The sequence below is a fragment of the Oncorhynchus mykiss genome, chromosome 6 (genome assembly GCF_057628025.1).
Source record: "Oncorhynchus mykiss isolate SJ-2025 chromosome 6, ASM5762802v1, whole genome shotgun sequence".
Taxonomy (NCBI): Eukaryota; Metazoa; Chordata; class Actinopteri; order Salmoniformes; family Salmonidae; genus Oncorhynchus; species Oncorhynchus mykiss.
In genome coordinates, this window is record NC_143027.1 from 32,754,554 (window position 1) to 32,772,560 (window position 18,007).

An 18,007-nucleotide genomic window follows, 5' to 3' on the forward strand; every position below is an offset into this window, starting at 1 on the left:
AAGTGTAACTTTGTTTGTTTGTGGTGATGTTGTGGATTCACTTGACACTTGCTAGCTTCTGGCCGAGTTTTCCACAGCAGTTTTCTGTAAAACTAGCGTGAGCAAGTAGTTAGTAGAAGAAGAGGGAGTGAAGCCACTATAGCGAGCAGCCCCCTCTGCTGGACGAAAGCACAACGCAAGCACAACGCGATTGAGACGTCAACCGGTAGGCTCTGCTGCCCGGTCTTGACACGTATAATATTATTTCACTTTGCAGTCTGTTTTTAATGCATAGTTAAAAACGGGGACATTTCCGGGGACAGCTCCAGCCGGGGACAAGCCACCAAAAACGGGGACTGTCCCCGGAAAACGGGGACGTCTGGTCACCCTATAATTATGAAAATCGAATTCAGCAATGCCAATAATGCCAATAACCCCGTTTCCTAGACTGAGGGCCAGTCTGTTTGTGCTATCCTGCCAACTCCTTGTCAATCATTGTCCTGTTTGACAGCAATGGAGTTGGCAAGAGCAGAAACAGATCTAGGACCAGGCTACCCATCTCTGCCTCTTGTATACATTTCATTTGTTGATCTATTGAACAATCAGTAGCGACCCATCATTCAGGGCAGGTGGGGCAGAGCCCCCCACCTGTTTAGCTTCTCTTTTTGGGGGGTGCCTGTTTTGCATGTTATTTCGGCATTAATACGTGTCACATATCAGTTTGCAAACAATGTAAAAAAAACATTTTTAAAATTAAATCTTTGAGTTAATAAAGGCGCATACTTGGTCTCTTTTTTGTTTTGCTTTCTTGAGTAAGGCAGCTCCAAAATGCAGGTGTTTCAGCCTAGCTCAGTGCTTTCTGTGATGGTGGAGCAGCCAGCGGAAAATACGGAGCTTAAGTGTTTGGTAATGTTCTCTAGTTGCACCGTGATTGGCTCAGTGTTCTGTCACCGCAAAATCTACGGATAGAGCTCGAAAAGTCCAGCCCCTTGGGTGCTACCATAGAGTTACATTAGAAGTACCCATCCAAGAATGCTCAAGGTCATTGGCCACAGATAAAATGACGTCAAATCACGTTATATCTATCATAGCTTTGATTGGACTGTTCATGTCAACATCATACTTTCAAAATCTTAGCGAGCAAGCTATCATCATGAATCGACTCAACAATCTACTGAGAAATCCTTTTCAATCATTGTCATATGAAGATAAATAATGAAGAGAATGAAAATAAAAATGTATCTGTGCTCATTGGCCATTGGACATAAACATTACACAACACTAAGTGGTTTGGAAGCCTGCTATTCAGTGGTGTGGGTGTGTGGTCCAAGTCTGGGTTTAAGGGTCTCTTTTCCAAGCTTAAAAGGATAAACATTCAACATTGGCCATGCTGTCAATCCATGACTTCTGTTTCGCTCAAACAACTGGAAATTCGGAACTGACAAATCTCAGACTTCAGTGAGTTCAAGACAACTGGGAACTCTGAAAAAACTAGCTCCGACAGGAAAATACATTTTGAACAGTCATCCAACTCGGAACCGCAAGTCGGGAACTCGGGCCTCTTTCTAAAGCTCCGACGTGAAGATCATTGATGATTCAACCTTGTTTTTTTAGAGTTCCCAGTTGTCTTGAATGCACCATAAATCCAGAGAATTCCAGACTTTGATGACAAGATTGTCCCACGAAGGACCGCCACGCCACCATCCTGTTCAAGTGAGCACAGCACAACAAGGTGAGTCCAAAAATGTGCTACGGCATAAATTATGTGATATGCCAGGTAGATATGTATACTGTAGCTAAGAAAGTAATACTAAGTGTATGTTGTGTAGTAAGATGTTAGTAGCCCATGTCCCTCACCCTAATCATTTGGGTTCTTATCCCCTCATCATTTAACCTACTGTTCTGACTTGGTTGTGCACATGTTGAATATTGAATATTGTAATAGCTTTCATTGTCTGCTTATATGCCCCCTTTATTTATCCTACGGTTCTGACTTGGTGTACCGGGCGAATACTGTAAAAACGGCCCATGTTTTGAATTCTGTTGCTGTACATTTCAAAAGTGCTGAACAAATAGTTATATGGACTACGTCCATCCTAGCTCGCTCATTAATGTCTTCATCGAAATTACGGATTACATCTTATCCACATGTCGTCCTCTTATGCCATAGTTTGTACATTTCAATTGTCAGTAGAAACCACATTTGTATAAGCAAGTCAGCCTTATCAGCTGTTTTTTTTAAAGGCAGTAAATGTGGCTGAATGAACTGTTTCGCCGCCAGAGAAGGCTCCGCTGATATCCAGGTGTAGCAGTGGTAAGGTGTTGGGACTGCTGTTGGGACTCTGCTGTTGGGCAGCTTTATGTAGGCCCTAACAGTTTGTGGGCACTGTTTGTCACCATTATAGTGCAATTCATGTATTGGTTAGTATTGTGTTGTGTAGTAGCTTTGCTGGCATGCATCTAAAAAAATGTTTTGCCTCACCAAGATGTACATACCATCCCTACTCGAACTAAAAAGGCACGTTAATTGAATTGTGTTTCCACGTGTCACACAGGCAGGAGAGAGCAGAGGAACAGTAGTAGGCCAGTGAGGGAAGCATGGATACATGGTGTGTAGCTGAGCCCCCTGCTGGCTTTAGATCTGTGGGTTATATGATCACATTGACCCAGGCTCCCTGTAGTGGGTTGTGTGTCTTCTCAGAAAAGTCACCTTCTGGTTTCCAAATGGAATTTCCTCCATAGTGCACTACTTTTGGCCTGTAATGCATTATATAGAACATAGGGGGTCATTTGGGACGCACTAACCTTTCCACCCCCTGTGACTGCTTCTGTCTCCTGACTAACAGGGGGTAGACAAGCACGTAGGACGTGCAAAGCCCCCATCTCCTCCCCATCCAAAGACCAGGAGATGGCTAAAGCATCCAAGCAAGGACTATGGTAATCTGCTCTGAAATTCTGTCAGATCCTAATACTGTATTTCAACCCAGAGGACTGTAAAACCACCAGATGGTGCTAGAGATTCTAATTAAGATTAGAGTGGCAGAGAGCCATAGATGTCTTCATTTTTTTAAATACATTTTTATTTTACAGTTTTTGATCCATAGTTGTTTTCATTTACACTCACAGCTTTGTAGCATTTCTATAAGATGTAGCAATGCATCTGTTTTCACAACACATGTATTACTGCACATACTTTACAAAGCACATGATTTAATCATTCGTTTTTATGACTAATTCACCATATACTAGGTTAGCCCCCCCACCCCCAACCATGTATTGCTAGGGCAATAAGCAGCTGTGTGGGGGGGGCAGGACCGAGTTTGGGAACCCCTGATATAGAAGATTTTCACGCGTGACGTCAGAGAGCTAGGGCATGTGCTTCCATATAAACCCAAACACCCAGCCTCTCCAGACTGCATTCAGAGTACGCGAAGTGAAGACAGCCTCGCAATGGAATTACTTAGGAATATCGCTGAACAGCCGACGAATATCAACAGGATGTGCGAGCCCAAACTGCAGGGGTCCTGTGAACTGCGGAGAAAGAGGACGGAGGATCACGGTCTGGCACCTGCGGAGATGGCGAGGATTGTCACGGATCACGCCAGCGGGAAATGTTACTGCCGTGGGAAAGTTCTGGGAAAGGTAGCCATCAGTGAATTATAGCACAACGCAAATTACGCCAAGACAATATGATTATTTTTAGGTGTCCACTTCGGGAATTGTTATTCCAAAGCATGCACAATTTGAATTAGGTTGGTAAATAAGCTTATCAATATGATTGTGATATTTTCTTTTCAGGGAGGTTTCGCCAAGTGCTATGAGATGACCGACCTGTCCACGAGTAAAGTTTACGCAGCGAAAATTATTCCCCACACGCGCGTATCCAAACCGCACCAACGGGAAAAGGTAAGAGCGCTCGCCACGCTTCATCTCGTGTTGTTATAAAGCGATATAGACTGATACTACATCTAATTAATTCCTTTTAATCATCACTATATCTCTTCTCCATAGATTGACAGGGAAATCGAGCTACATAGAGTTCTCCACCATAAACACATCGTGCACTTTTACCATCATTTCGAGGACAAAGATAACATCTACATTCTCCTGGAATACTGCAGTAGAAGAGTGAGTGTTAATGTTCTACTTAAATAGTGAGCCTTTATTTCTAAACCACAGCCCTCAACGGGCGGCCATGTCTCTGGCTAATGTGAAAGCTATGTTCTTACTTTCCATAGTTGGCTGACTGCCTTGACTGATCTAATATGTATTCTCCCCCATGTTCTCTTTGCGCAGTCTTTGGCACACATCCTGAAGGCACGCAAAGTGCTCACTGAGCCTGAAGTGCGATACTACCTCCGTCAGATCGTCTCAGGGCTGAAGTACCTACATGAGCAAGAGATCCTGCACAGAGACCTCAAACTGGGTAAGCATCTAGCAAGACACACAATAGAAGCCAGAGTCTTTATCGTTAAATCGGCCAACCACCATATGCATAGATATCCAAACCTGCAACCTTTACTTGTCATGACCAGCAAACCAACCACCTTGTGTTATTGATCACTCACATACAGTAAATGGTTTAATATTTGTAATATTCTCCACTCCTAGGTAACTTCTTTGTGAGTGAGTCGATGGAGCTGAAGGTGGGAGACTTTGGGCTGGCTGCCAAGTTGGAGTCTGCTGGGAACAGGAAGAAGACCATCTGTGGGACGCCCAACTACCTGTCCCCTGAGGTTCTCAACAAGCAGGGCCATGGCTGTGAGTCGGACGTCTGGGCCCTGGGCTGTGTCATGTGAGTGCACTACTATATTTATACATTTCTTGTCAATAGAAGGCTCTGGAAAATGACATTCTCTATGTAAATGCACTGTAATGACAACCAGTCTCTAACTAAGTCTCTCCCGCTCCTCTGTTCTGCAGGTATACCATGCTCCTGGGCAGACCCCCGTTTGAGACCACCAATCTGAAGGAGACGTACAGATGTATTCGGGAGGCGCGTTACTCCCTGCCCTCCTCCCTGTCGCCCCAGGCCAAACAGCTCATCTCCAGCCTCCTGGCCAAGACCCCAGAGGACAGACCTCACCTGGACCACATACTGCGCCATGAATTCTTCACACAGGTGAGTTAGCTTAGCCCCTTTTTCTAACTCTCTCTGTACCATATGGAGCATGAGACTGCAAACCTAGTTTATTTTTAACATCCTTTTTAACACCCTGCTTATATATTGTGAAATGTTTTTATTCAAGTATATGTTGTCCATTATTCTCTTAACATCTCTCGCTCTCCCTCCTTTCAGGGTTTTGTGCCAGAGCGTCTCCCTGCTAGTTGTTGCCACTCTGCTCCAGACTTCCACGTCTCCAGCCCTGCCAAGAGCTTCTTCAAGAAGGCAGCGGCCGCCCTCTTCGGCGGGAAAAGAGACAAGGTCAAATACTACGAGACTCTGAGTGAGTATATCAATCATTCACTTCGCCAGACAGCTTTAGCCAATGTCGCCAATTCATAAATCAGTATTTGTTTACTGCATGAAAGGAAATCCAACATTTTTGCTAATTAACAAGTGGTGGTAAAAGCTGTGGTGTCATAAATCCACAGATTTAACCATGATAGTTTTTGGCAAATTTCCTAGCTAATCACACATCCGGTTTGAATGAGAGGCTGCAGGGTGAGGCCATCCAGAATGAATGCTGACTGTGTGTTGTCTCTGGTAGATAAACTCACCAAAGAGGAAGAAGAGATCTACAAGCTTCGACATGACCTGAAGAAGACCGTCATCAGCCAGCAGACCAAACAGATTACTGAGGTGAGGTGATCATCATGATCAAAAGAAAATAGAAAGTCATTTTATGAGGAAATGCTGAGTCATGAGAAAGGAAAGTGTGAGGCTATGTTATTTAACCCCTCTCTCTTTCGCCTCCTCTCAGGACGGAAGGCCACTGTCACCATCTGCTGGGAGGCCGGTCGCCCCGTCAACCGAGGTCCTGCCCCCGACGACACGAGACCCCATACGGCTTATTGTCAGGGGCAGTCTGGGTAGCTGCAGCAGCAGTAGTGAATGTCTTGAGGACAGCACCACCGGTAGTGTGGCTGAGACAGTTGCCAGCGTTCTCAGAGGATGCCTGGAAAACATGCCCAAAGGTGAGCCTAATGCATTTATAATCCTGAGGATGAGAGTTGCGTTTGTTGACATTAGGCAGGTACAGTGTAATTACACTGTAGTACTTACTACCATGTAGAGACATGATTCCAACACCAATGGAACTTATATGATAATTGGGACTCCCTTTGTTATTGCATATGGTTGAATTGTGTTTTAATCACAACTACCTTTCCTCTCCCTCTCTCTCTAGCGGGTGACCTCCCTAAAGGGATAGAGGGCAGTAACCTGCAGTGGGTCACTAAGTGGGTGGACTACTCCAACAAGTATGGCTTTGGCTACCAGCTCTCCGACCACATAGTGGGAGTTTTGTTCAACAACGGGACACACATGAGCCTCCTCGCAGACAAGAAGTACGTACTCTGTTCTCTTTATCACACAATATATCACTCATACCTTAGTTGGAGATAGTTTGGGCTGTACTGGAAAGTAGTCCCGGCTTCAGATGTAAAAGTAAACAAAGTCAGAGAAGGTATTTTTGTCCTTTAGGCTTTCATACTCTGATAAATAAATAAAATCAATCTGTTTCGCATGCGTCTTGTCCTTCAGAAGCCCAACAGGTGTTTTCGGTTGTTAACTCTCTCTTCTCTCTCTGTCTGTAGGACTGTCCACTACTATGCTGAGTTGGGTCAGTGCTCTGTGTTCTCCACCTCGGACATCCCTGAGCGCTTTGTAGGTCAGGTGACCGTCCTCAAGTACTTCGCCCACTACATGGAAGAGAACCTGATGGATGTAAGTCTTCACCATATAGCTTCTATAGCCTCTCCTCTCATCCTCTACTCCTCTCTTTTCCTTTCCTGTTCCTATATTCAGCAACCTCTCTATTCTATCTTTCCTCTCAATTTCTTCCTACTGTTACCATCTCCTCATTTTTTCACTGCTCTGCTCTGCTCCACCCTCCTATACTTTCCTGTCCTCCGTCCACCTCTTTTCTTTCCTAGTCTTCTCTCAGTCTAATGATGAACCTGTTCCTGTGTTTGCTGTGTAGGGTGGGGACCTGGTGAGCCAGGCAGACACACACATGCCCAGACTCTACCTGCTGCAGTGGCTCAAGTCTGACCGTGCCCTCATGATGCTCTTCAACGACGGCACATTTCAGGTAAACACACTCATCATCATCATCATCATCATCACAGCCAAAATAGACATTACTCAGCCAAGAAAATGCATGACACCGTGCAGCTACGGTAAACCAGCAGAACAACTAAAATGAGCTTATCCTAACACATGGCACATTTCAGGCACACTTGTCATTAGTATCCCGAAAGGGGTCTAATGTCTCCAGACATGTTGGTACTATGCTATTTGTTCCATGTCCTATCCTGTCAAGACGTTGTTAAACCATTCATATCCATATATTTCTCTAACAGGTCAACTTCTACCATGACCACACTAAGATCATCCTGTGCACCCAGAGGGAGGAGTACTTGCTGACATACATCAACGAGGAGCGTGTGTCCTCCACCTTCAGACTGAGCTCCCTGCTCACCTCCGGCTGCCCCGCAGACCTGCGCCAACGCATGGAGTACTCACTCAACATGCTGCTGCAGCGCTTCAACTGAACCAGAAAGAAGTGCAAGGCGAAAGGACAGTGTATGGGGTCAGACCTGTGTAAAGCGATGGACTACTGATTGGTAACCTTTTGCAAATCTATCAGCAGAGGTGCAGCTGAATCTTGATGGACAGACTCTGGAAAGGGCTGATCTGTATGTTGATAATTGGAAGATAAGAAGACTGGATGTTATGATGAGGGGATGGAGGTACGAATGTGAAACCCATCCGATTTTGAGGAAGATGGAAGTGTGGAAGTGGAAAGGGAACTGGGCTGGGACCAGATAAAGTTGATGTTTTTCTAATCAAAGTAGAACCCTAAGGGCTGATGGATGCTCCAAGTGTAAGTGGAGCTGGACTAGACGACTAATGTACACAGCACTTCTGCATAGCAGAGGCAGGGGTGCCTGTGTTTGTGAAGATACATTAACTTAGACTGTGATTCATTCTCTGAGGATAGATGGACATGGCTGTGTTAGGCTGGGAAGGATGACGTTGATCATACAAGAAGAACCATTACTCTGATAATTAACTTATTGTGTACAAAAGTGCATTATTTATTTAATAAATAAATAAACTTTTACAAATAAATACGTACTATGATATGACTGGCTTATTGAGGTTCTCACACACCTCATCGGTTTTAAGTGCTTAATTTCAAGCATTTACTGTCAAAGATTGCTATTCATAGAGAGACAAACCACCTGTCTGAGTAAAACTCTCCCCAGGTGAAATGTTTTCCTGGTGTTTTGATGAAGTCCTTTTTAAATACTGACAGAACCAATTCCACAAAGCTTCAGGCGATACATTTATTTTCTCCACTCACATTTACATTCCTTCATTTCACAAATGTCCCATCATGTCAGCGGTTTCCAGCTCCCCCCTGTCAGGGAACAGAGAATTGAGTCGGGTCTGGTAAAGCGTTTTGTTGCACTGAGGAAGCTTGAAGAAGATTCAGACTGCAACATTTGTCACATTGGCATTGCAAGTGGAAAATAACACACTACTTCTATTTCCTCGCATGAAACGGCTGCTTGAATCGGTTGTTGAGATGGTGGACAGAAGTAATGCTTGAATTTTTATACAGAATTTATATAGTCAGATTGTTTAATCTTTTACTCTCTCAATTGACAGCCATTTAAACGAAAAGTTGTTTTGTAAGGACAACCCCCCCGTGGTTGACCAGGTTATGATTACATCAACGTGTGATGTTCCTGTTTGACTCCTCTTTCCCGTAGAGATCCTACCAAATTCATTTAACCTGGCTTAACTCTGTGTCCATAGAAATGGGTGTAGCTCGAGTAATGGAAGCACCGTAAAACTAGAATTCTATTTCTACGGGAAGCACTTTGGTTACGTAAGAGCGAGAGACATACAGTGTTTGTGGCAGCATGGTCCTTGTCTTGGTTCTTCTCGTCTTCTCCTGACCTCAGCTCTGTCTGCCTCTTCATAACGTGGCTCATTCTGTTTATAACGGAGCTCACCGTCCATTTACAAGATCATTCACAGATGTCCGGCATAGCTTAGCATTAATGATAATGATAACCAAAATAATAGCTTTCACTGTCATTGCGTTTTAACATTGACATTTACCACCACTAATTCCCTTTCTGAAACGTGACTTTTCTTTTGTTGACAGGATCTATTATTAAGTGCAGAGAGCACTTAATTAAGAGCCCGAGATCGTCAGTGAACCGTGAGATATTTACAGCTGAAAGGGGATGTCTTTAAAATGGTTGTCCTGTCATCCTGGATATCCATCTTTAATGACTGTCCTGAAGGTAAATTATACATGCTCCTCATGCATAAACAGGAACACACAACGAGACAAGGCAGGAAGTGCAAGTACAGCAATTATTTATGACATTTCCAGGTCTCAGATCATGTAGTTTGACATCGACAGCCTCTGGAGTCAGTGGATCCTTCGGTCAGAGTCACAGAAATAAACCCTGTCAAATGAGAGATGCATGCCATGCATGCCAAGACCAATATACCCCCTCTTCTCCACGTCCAAACACATTTCAGGCAAACCTCATCCTTCTTAGAAGGAAAAGTACGTTGAAGTTGCATGTTGAAACCTCATTGTTTGGCACAGATCTAAGATCAGATGCCCCCTCCCCTTCATCCTTTTAGGCTGGGTTTCTGTGCAGCACTTTGATATATCAGCTGATGTAAGAAGGGCTATATAAATACATTTGATTTGATTTGATCCTAACCTCAACCATTAGAGGGTCAAATACCAAACTGACCTTAGATCAGCTTCCAGGGGCAACTTCATCCAACTCCCATTGAGTCAGCATAAGAGACAGGTCCAGTGTCACGATCTTAGAGGATTTCTTAACTAACTTTTATCATTTACATCAGAGCAGAGCTAATTTAAAAAAACAATTTAGACAATGGTGTTCAGTCATCGCATAAAGAGCGAGTTCAGAAGATGTTCTGGGGAGTCGCAGTGTTTGACAAAAAAAAAGTGTTTTACTTCAGATTCTGCAACATTTTTAGCTTCTAGACCCAAGCTGTTTTCTGCTGCTTCCTGTCATGTTGTCAGCAGAGAACTCCTAACCAGTGCAGACAAGCTTAGCATGAGCGAGACCTAAGCTGGGGGTGTCAAAAGGGATCCTTTTCCCTCAACAATCGTCACAAGTTCTCTATGGGCGAAAGTGTGACTCACGGCTTCTTTAAAAGTCAACTGTTTTCAGCTCTAAAAAAAATATTGCTCTATGTTCTCTCACAGCAATACATGGTGGATATCAGGGGATTAAAAGGCCCTTTCAAATCAAATGTCAGGGAACCTTGTAGTTTGTGCCTCCCACCACATTGGCACAAACATACTGAGAAAGCTATGATGAGTATTACTCACGTTGCTGAGCTGTTATGCACATTCATCGACCGCCAGATGAAGAAAACACAGTAGTCAAAGCAAAACTTGTCAGGACAAACTCTGTGAAACTTGAAGGGCCATGAAACTGGCCCGCTAGCTTCTCCGTGTGGGTGTTAGCGTGTGTTGCTCTGTGTGAGTGCATGAGTGTATATGAGCCCAGCTGTGAGTGTTTTTTCTCCCATTGTCTTAAATGTTCTCTTCTACTCTCCCGTGTGTTCCAGCATCTCTATAATTTTGAAGGTGAGTCATGGTAATAGGTGCATTAACTGCCGTTTATGGCCAACGTTGTGACGTTAACAATCCACTGATTGCTGCTATGCCCAACAATAGTCTTTAAAGGTTTAAATCAACCTGTGCTGCATATCCACAGGCTGATACCCTGACTCCAGGAAGAAAGCTGCCTTTGACAATGTTTAATTCATTCAAGTTCTGAGTATTAGATATCATACGGTAGTATTATTGTTCCAAACCAAACAGTAAGTAGGGAAATAGGGAACCTTTCTTCCCCCACCGCAGTACACTCCCTTTTGTAAACTGGTGCACACTGAGGGAAGGAAACAATTACTAAGTTCCTCTCTGCTGTATGTAATTGGGTATTCTTTGAACCAGAGCCGTATACCTATGTAGGATCTTAATAGTGTGTCAGTTTGCTTACAACAGGAAAATGATCCTGCAGAAACAGGAAATGTGAATTGTATGTGGATTTGTATGGGCATTTTTGACGGGGTTAATACACTTTTCAAGTCTGAAAATTCAGAAGGTGGAAATTACAAACTTCAGAAGCCTTTTTAAACCTTGAATACACTGCATTTAAAATGGTTCGTTTTGACCTAATCCATTGTGTGTGGAATAAAGACGAGACAAATGATTCTCAAAATCACATTCTGATCATATTGGATGAACCTCGAAGGTAACTACTCCAGGATGACATACAATGCAAGCCATTCACATTCCACTCATAATAAGAGTGAAAGAGTGAATAGGCTTTAATCTAGATTATGCATATTGTAAACTATTCAAGCAAGCTTCTGCATGTCAGAGAGCAGATGTGAGAATTCAGCTGTGCCATCTCCTGGTATTTGACAGGGTACACAGGACTAATTGATGTAGCTAGTCTTGCCCATTCATGCAGCTTGGAACAGCAGCATGGAGGACTGTTCGGCCTGGCTCTACCCTGTGGGCCTGTTTGGGCAAGAGAACCAGGGCTGGTAAAATGGGTACAAGTATGCAGGACGCACACTGCCATGACAGTCTGCCAATACTCATCTGTTTGAGGAACCATTGGTCAATTCCTGCTTAATCCAGCCAGCAAGATGGTATCATCCCTAAAGCCAAACTGAGTTGGACACTAATTTAAGGTCAGTTTTAGAATCGAGTAGGGTAAGATGATCCGAGAACTGTACCTATGCCAACTTCAGCCCAACAGACGTGTCCTCTGAGCTCCACTGACTGACACTTCAGACAGATAAATATGATGATTGACAGCTCATCTGCTGTAGATGAAAAATCTATTACAGTTGAATGAATTGAAGAGATTTAGTACACAACCTGCCATAGGAGTGTCATAACAGCTATCATGGTTCATGGGTATTTACGGCAAGAAGATCAATGTCTTTGAAGGCTGTCTGACTGATGATGGGTGTTACTGATATCTAACATGTTGTGGTATAAGTTCAGTGAACAACACTGTGGACATGACTGAATATGCATAATGTAGTATAGTGAGAACTACTGTATAGTGTGAAGGCTAACCTTGGCTACATCTGACCATCACTCTCCAGAGGTGGGTGATTAATGTTAATGGTGGATTCATTTACTGGTGTTGAACAAGCTTGTTGTATACATTGTGGAGGTGATTTGTGAACACTGTACTGTAGTTGTGTTTCAGCAGCACATTGATTTGCAACTTGCCTGAAATGTCCTCTCCTCTCAGTCCTCCCAAGTAATGATTCTGTTGCCGTCCCAGGATCTCAACAATCAATGACCTTCATTAGATGTGGTAACAAACAAACAAAAAAACAGCCTGGCACGTGCTACTGACTGCCAGAGAAGTCACTGATCACAGCGGTGAATGAAGCCATCTTCTATCCCTCAGGAGAGACCTGCGGTTACACTGTGTACTGGGCTGAGAGAGACACAAACAGAAAGGAATAAATCAAACCGGTAGAAAGACCATTACTGTTGTTACACAGCGGTGTGTTACAAGCCTGGCCTAAAGACCATTACTGTTGTTACACAGCGGTGTGTTAAAAGCCTGGCCTAAAGCCCATTACTGTTGTTACACAGCGATGTGTTACAAGCCTGGCCTGTTCTTCCAACATAATCATGTAGTAGCTTCACTGCATTTGAACATAATACAGCCTCTGCCAATAGGTCTGGGCAAACTTAGGCTGTCTCTACAATAGCATTAGAACACACACACACACACACATACGGACACACGCCACAGCAGCAATAGCAGGGAAACAGTTTGAGGTCAGATTCCCAGGGAGACAAAATCGTGCCTAAAAGCAGTATTTATCTAAAAACCAGCATCTATTTATCTTGTGTCACGCTTCCAGAAGCTTTTAAATGAGGGCCAGGTTGTCAGGATGAGTAGTGTACTGTATAAGTACACATTAATTCTAAGTAAATACCCCTCAAGAAACACTTCATTTTAACTAGCTAAATCCTGTGTAACAACTAGTAATTACGTTGTACTTAGGCAAACAATACATGTAATAACCTTTGAAATAGTGTTTCTCCCAGATAGTACACTTCATTTTGGTGGCAAGTGCGAGCAATAACATCGAGTGGAGATATATTTTCAAAAGTGCACATTCATGAGTAAGTAATTAAAGCCCATTGAGCATAATCTCTCGGACACACAGCACATCCACGAGGGGTCACAACCTTTGTGACAGTTGTTACTGAGTCGAAAGCAGCTGAGAAGAAACAAAACACTACATTTGTGAATTTAATGGAAACTTGCCCATTTGTAAGAAGCATGGTATCAAGTATTAATTGTTACACCTCTGTAATTAAAGACTGTAATTACTACCAGTTACATGTTGTTATCACTATGTAACTACTGATTGTTACAGTTAAATATAATACTTGTTACAGTGTAATTGCACATGTAATTACACTGTAATAAGGACCCTTTACAAAAGTGCAAACTGTAGTAATCTGTAGTATACTGCAGAATCCTATACTCCACACTGTAGTACCCCTCGATCATGTAGTGCTTACTTTAGAATGTGGTAGTATACTGTAGAACGATATAGACTGTAGTGTCCTCCCGATTGTGTAGTGCTTACTATATCATTCTTGGTGAAACTTTACTTGACACCTAGCGTCATAACACGTTATTTACATGTACATTGATCGTTGGACTAGTAACCGGAAGGTTGCAAGTTCAAATCCCCGAGCTGACAAGGTACAAATCTGTTGTTCTGCCCCTGAACAGGCAGTTAACCCACTGTTCCTAGGCCGTCATTGAAAATAAGAATTTGTTCTTAATGGACTTGCCTGGTTAAATAAAGGTTAAAAAAAACTATGTTTAAAAAAAAGGGGACATCGACAGATAGTTCGCCTAATGGTCTCTTGGATTTGAACCAGCAACCTTTTGGTTACTGGTCAAATGCTCTAAACCTCGAGGTTACCTGCCGGCATGTCTTAATATGTCATAACAGCTGACATAACTTGTCATAACATGGTCATAACACTGTCATGACCATTACAGTGCACTTGGAAAGTATTCAGACCCTGTTAAATACAACATTTTCCTCATCAATCTACACACAATACCCCATGATGACAAAGTGAAAGCTTATTTTAAATGTTATATATTTGCAAATGTATACATTTATAAAACATAAATACCTTATTAATATTAATACCTCAGACGCTTTGCTATGATACTTGAAATTGAGTTCAGGTGCATCCTGTTGATCATCCTTGAGATGTTTCTACAACTTGATTGGAGTCCACCTGTGGTAAATTCAAATTATTGGACATGATTTGGAAAGTCACACACCTGTCTATATAAGGTCCCACAATTGACAGTTGACCCTTTACTCAGTACTTTGTTGAATCACCTTTGGCAGCGATTACAGCCTCAAGTCTTCTTCGTTATATGATGCAATACGCTTGGCACACCTGTATTTGGGGAGTTTACTTATGTAAATAATGTATTTATTTTTCTTCATTCTTTCCATTTGCAACCAAATAAATAAACCTGTCTTCACTTTGTCATTATGGGGTAGGGTGTGTAGGTTGATGAGGGGGACAAAGTATTAAATCCATTTTAGAATAAGGCTGTAATGTAACAAAATGTGGAAAAAGTCAAGCGGTCTGAAACTTTCCGAATGCACTGCATATATACAGTACCAGTCAAAAGTCTGGACACACCTACTCTCATTCAAGGGTTTTTCTTTGTTTGTACTATTTTCTACATTGTAGAATAATAGTGAAGACATCAAACTATGAGATAACACATATGGAATCATGTAGTAACCAAAAAAGTGTTTAAACCTCCTGTTGTGTTCGTTTCATGTTAATTAATTCTGTGTTCCTGGTCCAAAATGACTGCCCCATTATAACTGATTATAAATCCATAATAATACATATATTATCACCTAATGTTGTGTTAGATCTTTTTATCAACTTAAGTTCTTGTGAACATTACAAGTTTTGAACTTCCATTTGCTATTTATGGCCTGTAGGCCTCATTGACCTGAGCTCATACAATCGTTTTTTGAGTAAAAAAAGTATAATATATGGATTATTTTGACTGTAACAAATACTCAGATGAAACATATTGTGCTATTTATCACAGACTACTTTGTGTCAAAATTTAACAAGGACGTTTGTTTTGAAACCATTTCAAATGTTTAAATAGTGGCACAAAATAACGTGTTATGTTCTCGGTCGTTATGATTTTATTAGTAAAGAAAGGCCCAAAACTACACATGAAAACTTTACCATATTACAAAATTAATGTCTGAACACATTAAAGAACAACAGTAACAATAACAGTATTACTAACAATAACAAAAACATTCAAATGTTCACAATCTGGCAATCAATGGTGGTTACAATTTGTGTGTTCTCATGCACATGTTGGACAATACGTGGTGGTTGTTGCATGTGCCTTGCAAATATATGCACTGCATTTATGGCACTTAATGCTCATTTTGACATCTCCTGGTGCACACAGATTGCACCTCTTCCTTTTGTCTCTTCTGTCTCTGGCGGCCATAGATCTCGCTTCTGGTCCTTGTATATCTCTCACCAATCCAGCAGAGGATGGTGTTCGAGGAAGGTGTAGGCGCCTTTAAATGAGGGGTGCCACCATGGCTTTCCCCAATTCTTCTAGGAATAGTCTCCTCTTGAAGAATTTCCCATGCTTTTTTACATGTATTTTCTTATTTCACCTTTATTTAACCAGGTAGGCTAGTTGAGAATGAGTTCTCATTTGCAACTGCGACTTGGCCAAGATAAAGCAAAGCAGTTCGACACATACAACAACACAGAGTTACACTTGGAATAAACAAAGTTACAATCAATAATACAGTAGAAAAGTATATATACAGCATGTGCAAATGAGGTAGGATAAGAGAGGTAAGGCAATAAATAGGCCATGGTGGCGAAGTAATTACAATATAGCAATTAAACACTGTAATGGTAGAATGTGCAGAAGATGAATGTGCAAGAAGAGATACTGGGGTGCAAAGATAAATAAATAAATACAGTATGGGGATAAGGTAGATTGGATGGGCTATTTACAGATGGGCTATTTACAGGTGCAGTGATCTGTGAGCTGCTCTGACAGCTGGTGCTTAAAGCTAGTGACGGTGGGTTTGGCGACGAGTATGAAACGAGGGCCAGCCAACGAGAGCGTACAGGTCGCAGTGGTGGTAGTGTATGGGGCTTTGGTGACAAAACGGATGGCACTGTGATAGACTGAATCCAATTTGGATTCACCTCCATCCACACCACAAACCTGTTGTAGGTCGACACATCTAGGATGTTGAAGAACACCACCATGGGCCAACGTGCCATCAACCTCTTACAAGAGTATGTGCCAGTAACCTGCAAAAGTGCAACAATCAGTAAATAAAATAATGAGTACATAGTACAAGTGATACTTCATGTCTTGCATAGTAATGTGAAAAATTGCATCAAAACGTATATTTACATATTCAAATGAATAGAATTGACTCCATATTGTTCAATAATTCAATGAGCATTTCCCCTAACAACAACATGTCTTATTTTTATGGTGCAGATAAAACAATCTAGTAATAGAAAAGAAAGTATATGAGACTTGAAAGATTAAAAGTAGCATACCTTATCAAGGTATCAACTCCCCCTTTGTTCCTGTTGTAATCCAGGACAGCGTTGGGCTTCTTGTCCTCCCTGGTACTCACCGCGGCATCCCTGTGCAGAGTTGTTATCAGGAGCACATTCTTCTTTTTCTTCGGGAAGTAGGACACAAGAGTGTGTGTATCGGTGAAAGCAAATTTAGAGGAAAAGCGATCCTTGGTCCTTGGTCCTTGGTAGTGAGTAAGGCCAGAGGAAACTCAGGCTTGTTCCTTCTGACCGTCCACACCATGGTCCTTTTTTTTTAGAGCAGCTCCTGACCAAGAGCATACGAGGAGAAGAAATTGTCACATGTTATGTTGTGCCTCTGGAGACCTGCAGTCATTTCCAGGACCACCCGCTCTCCCTGGTTCCTTTCGGGAACACTGTCAGCAGGTTCCAGGCATAACTTGTCCTGGCATCACATGCTGTCCATATCTTTATTCCATATGTAGACGGTTTGCTTGGCATGTACTGTTTGAATGGGCAGCGTCCCCTAAAAGCGACCAGACGCTCATCCACTGTGACGTCTGGACTTGGGTTATACATGAGTGGCAGGCGCTCCACCCACTTGTGCCAAACCTCTCTGATCGCTGCCACCTTGTCTTGTTGACGGCGGCCTGGTCTTGTATTACAGTTGTCAAAGCGAATCACTCGTGACAACACGTGAAATGTCTGAATTGATATAGTGGCACTAAAAATTGCCCGACCGGACTCTGCATCCCACCAGCCAAAATAAATAGACCCACATTTGCTTGGACGTCAGTCCAGTCTACCTCCTTCCAGTTGTCTTTGTAAACGCAACTCCCCTCCAAATTGGTCATGTTTATCACCATAGTTTCGATTGATTCTGTCAGGAACAGTTCGAAGCAGGATTTTATGTCATCAACTCGGGATATGGCGTATCTCGTTGGCCCTGGTGTCATCCTGATAACATTTTCAGCCGACAGCTGACCTCTCCTCTCAGGTGGGTATGAAGACCAGGACAAATTCCCATTCTTTGACTGGAATTTAACAACAACCTCAGCAGGTCCCTCTTCCTCATCACTGGATTGTTCCACATCGGTTGTTTCTTGGTCTGGATCATATTCTGT

The 18,007-nt window shown here is 42.5% G+C and overlaps 1 protein-coding gene across 1 annotated transcript; it reads left to right on the top strand.

The window, feature by feature from the left end:
- Positions 1–1,593: 1,593 nt before the first annotated feature.
- LOC110525781 (serine/threonine-protein kinase PLK2) lies at positions 1,594–8,278 on the top strand. The gene is made up of 13 exons (XM_021606206.3): positions 1,594–3,621; positions 3,778–3,885; positions 3,991–4,107; positions 4,276–4,405; positions 4,591–4,774; positions 4,903–5,101; positions 5,279–5,426; positions 5,691–5,782; positions 5,904–6,117; positions 6,330–6,489; positions 6,739–6,868; positions 7,125–7,235; positions 7,507–8,278. The coding sequence occupies exons 1-13, from the start codon at positions 3,430–3,432 to the stop codon at positions 7,696–7,698; spliced, it is 1,977 nt and encodes a 658-aa protein (XP_021461881.3). The 5' UTR covers positions 1,594–3,429; the 3' UTR covers positions 7,699–8,278.
- The last annotated feature ends 9,729 nt before the right edge of the window (positions 8,279–18,007 follow it).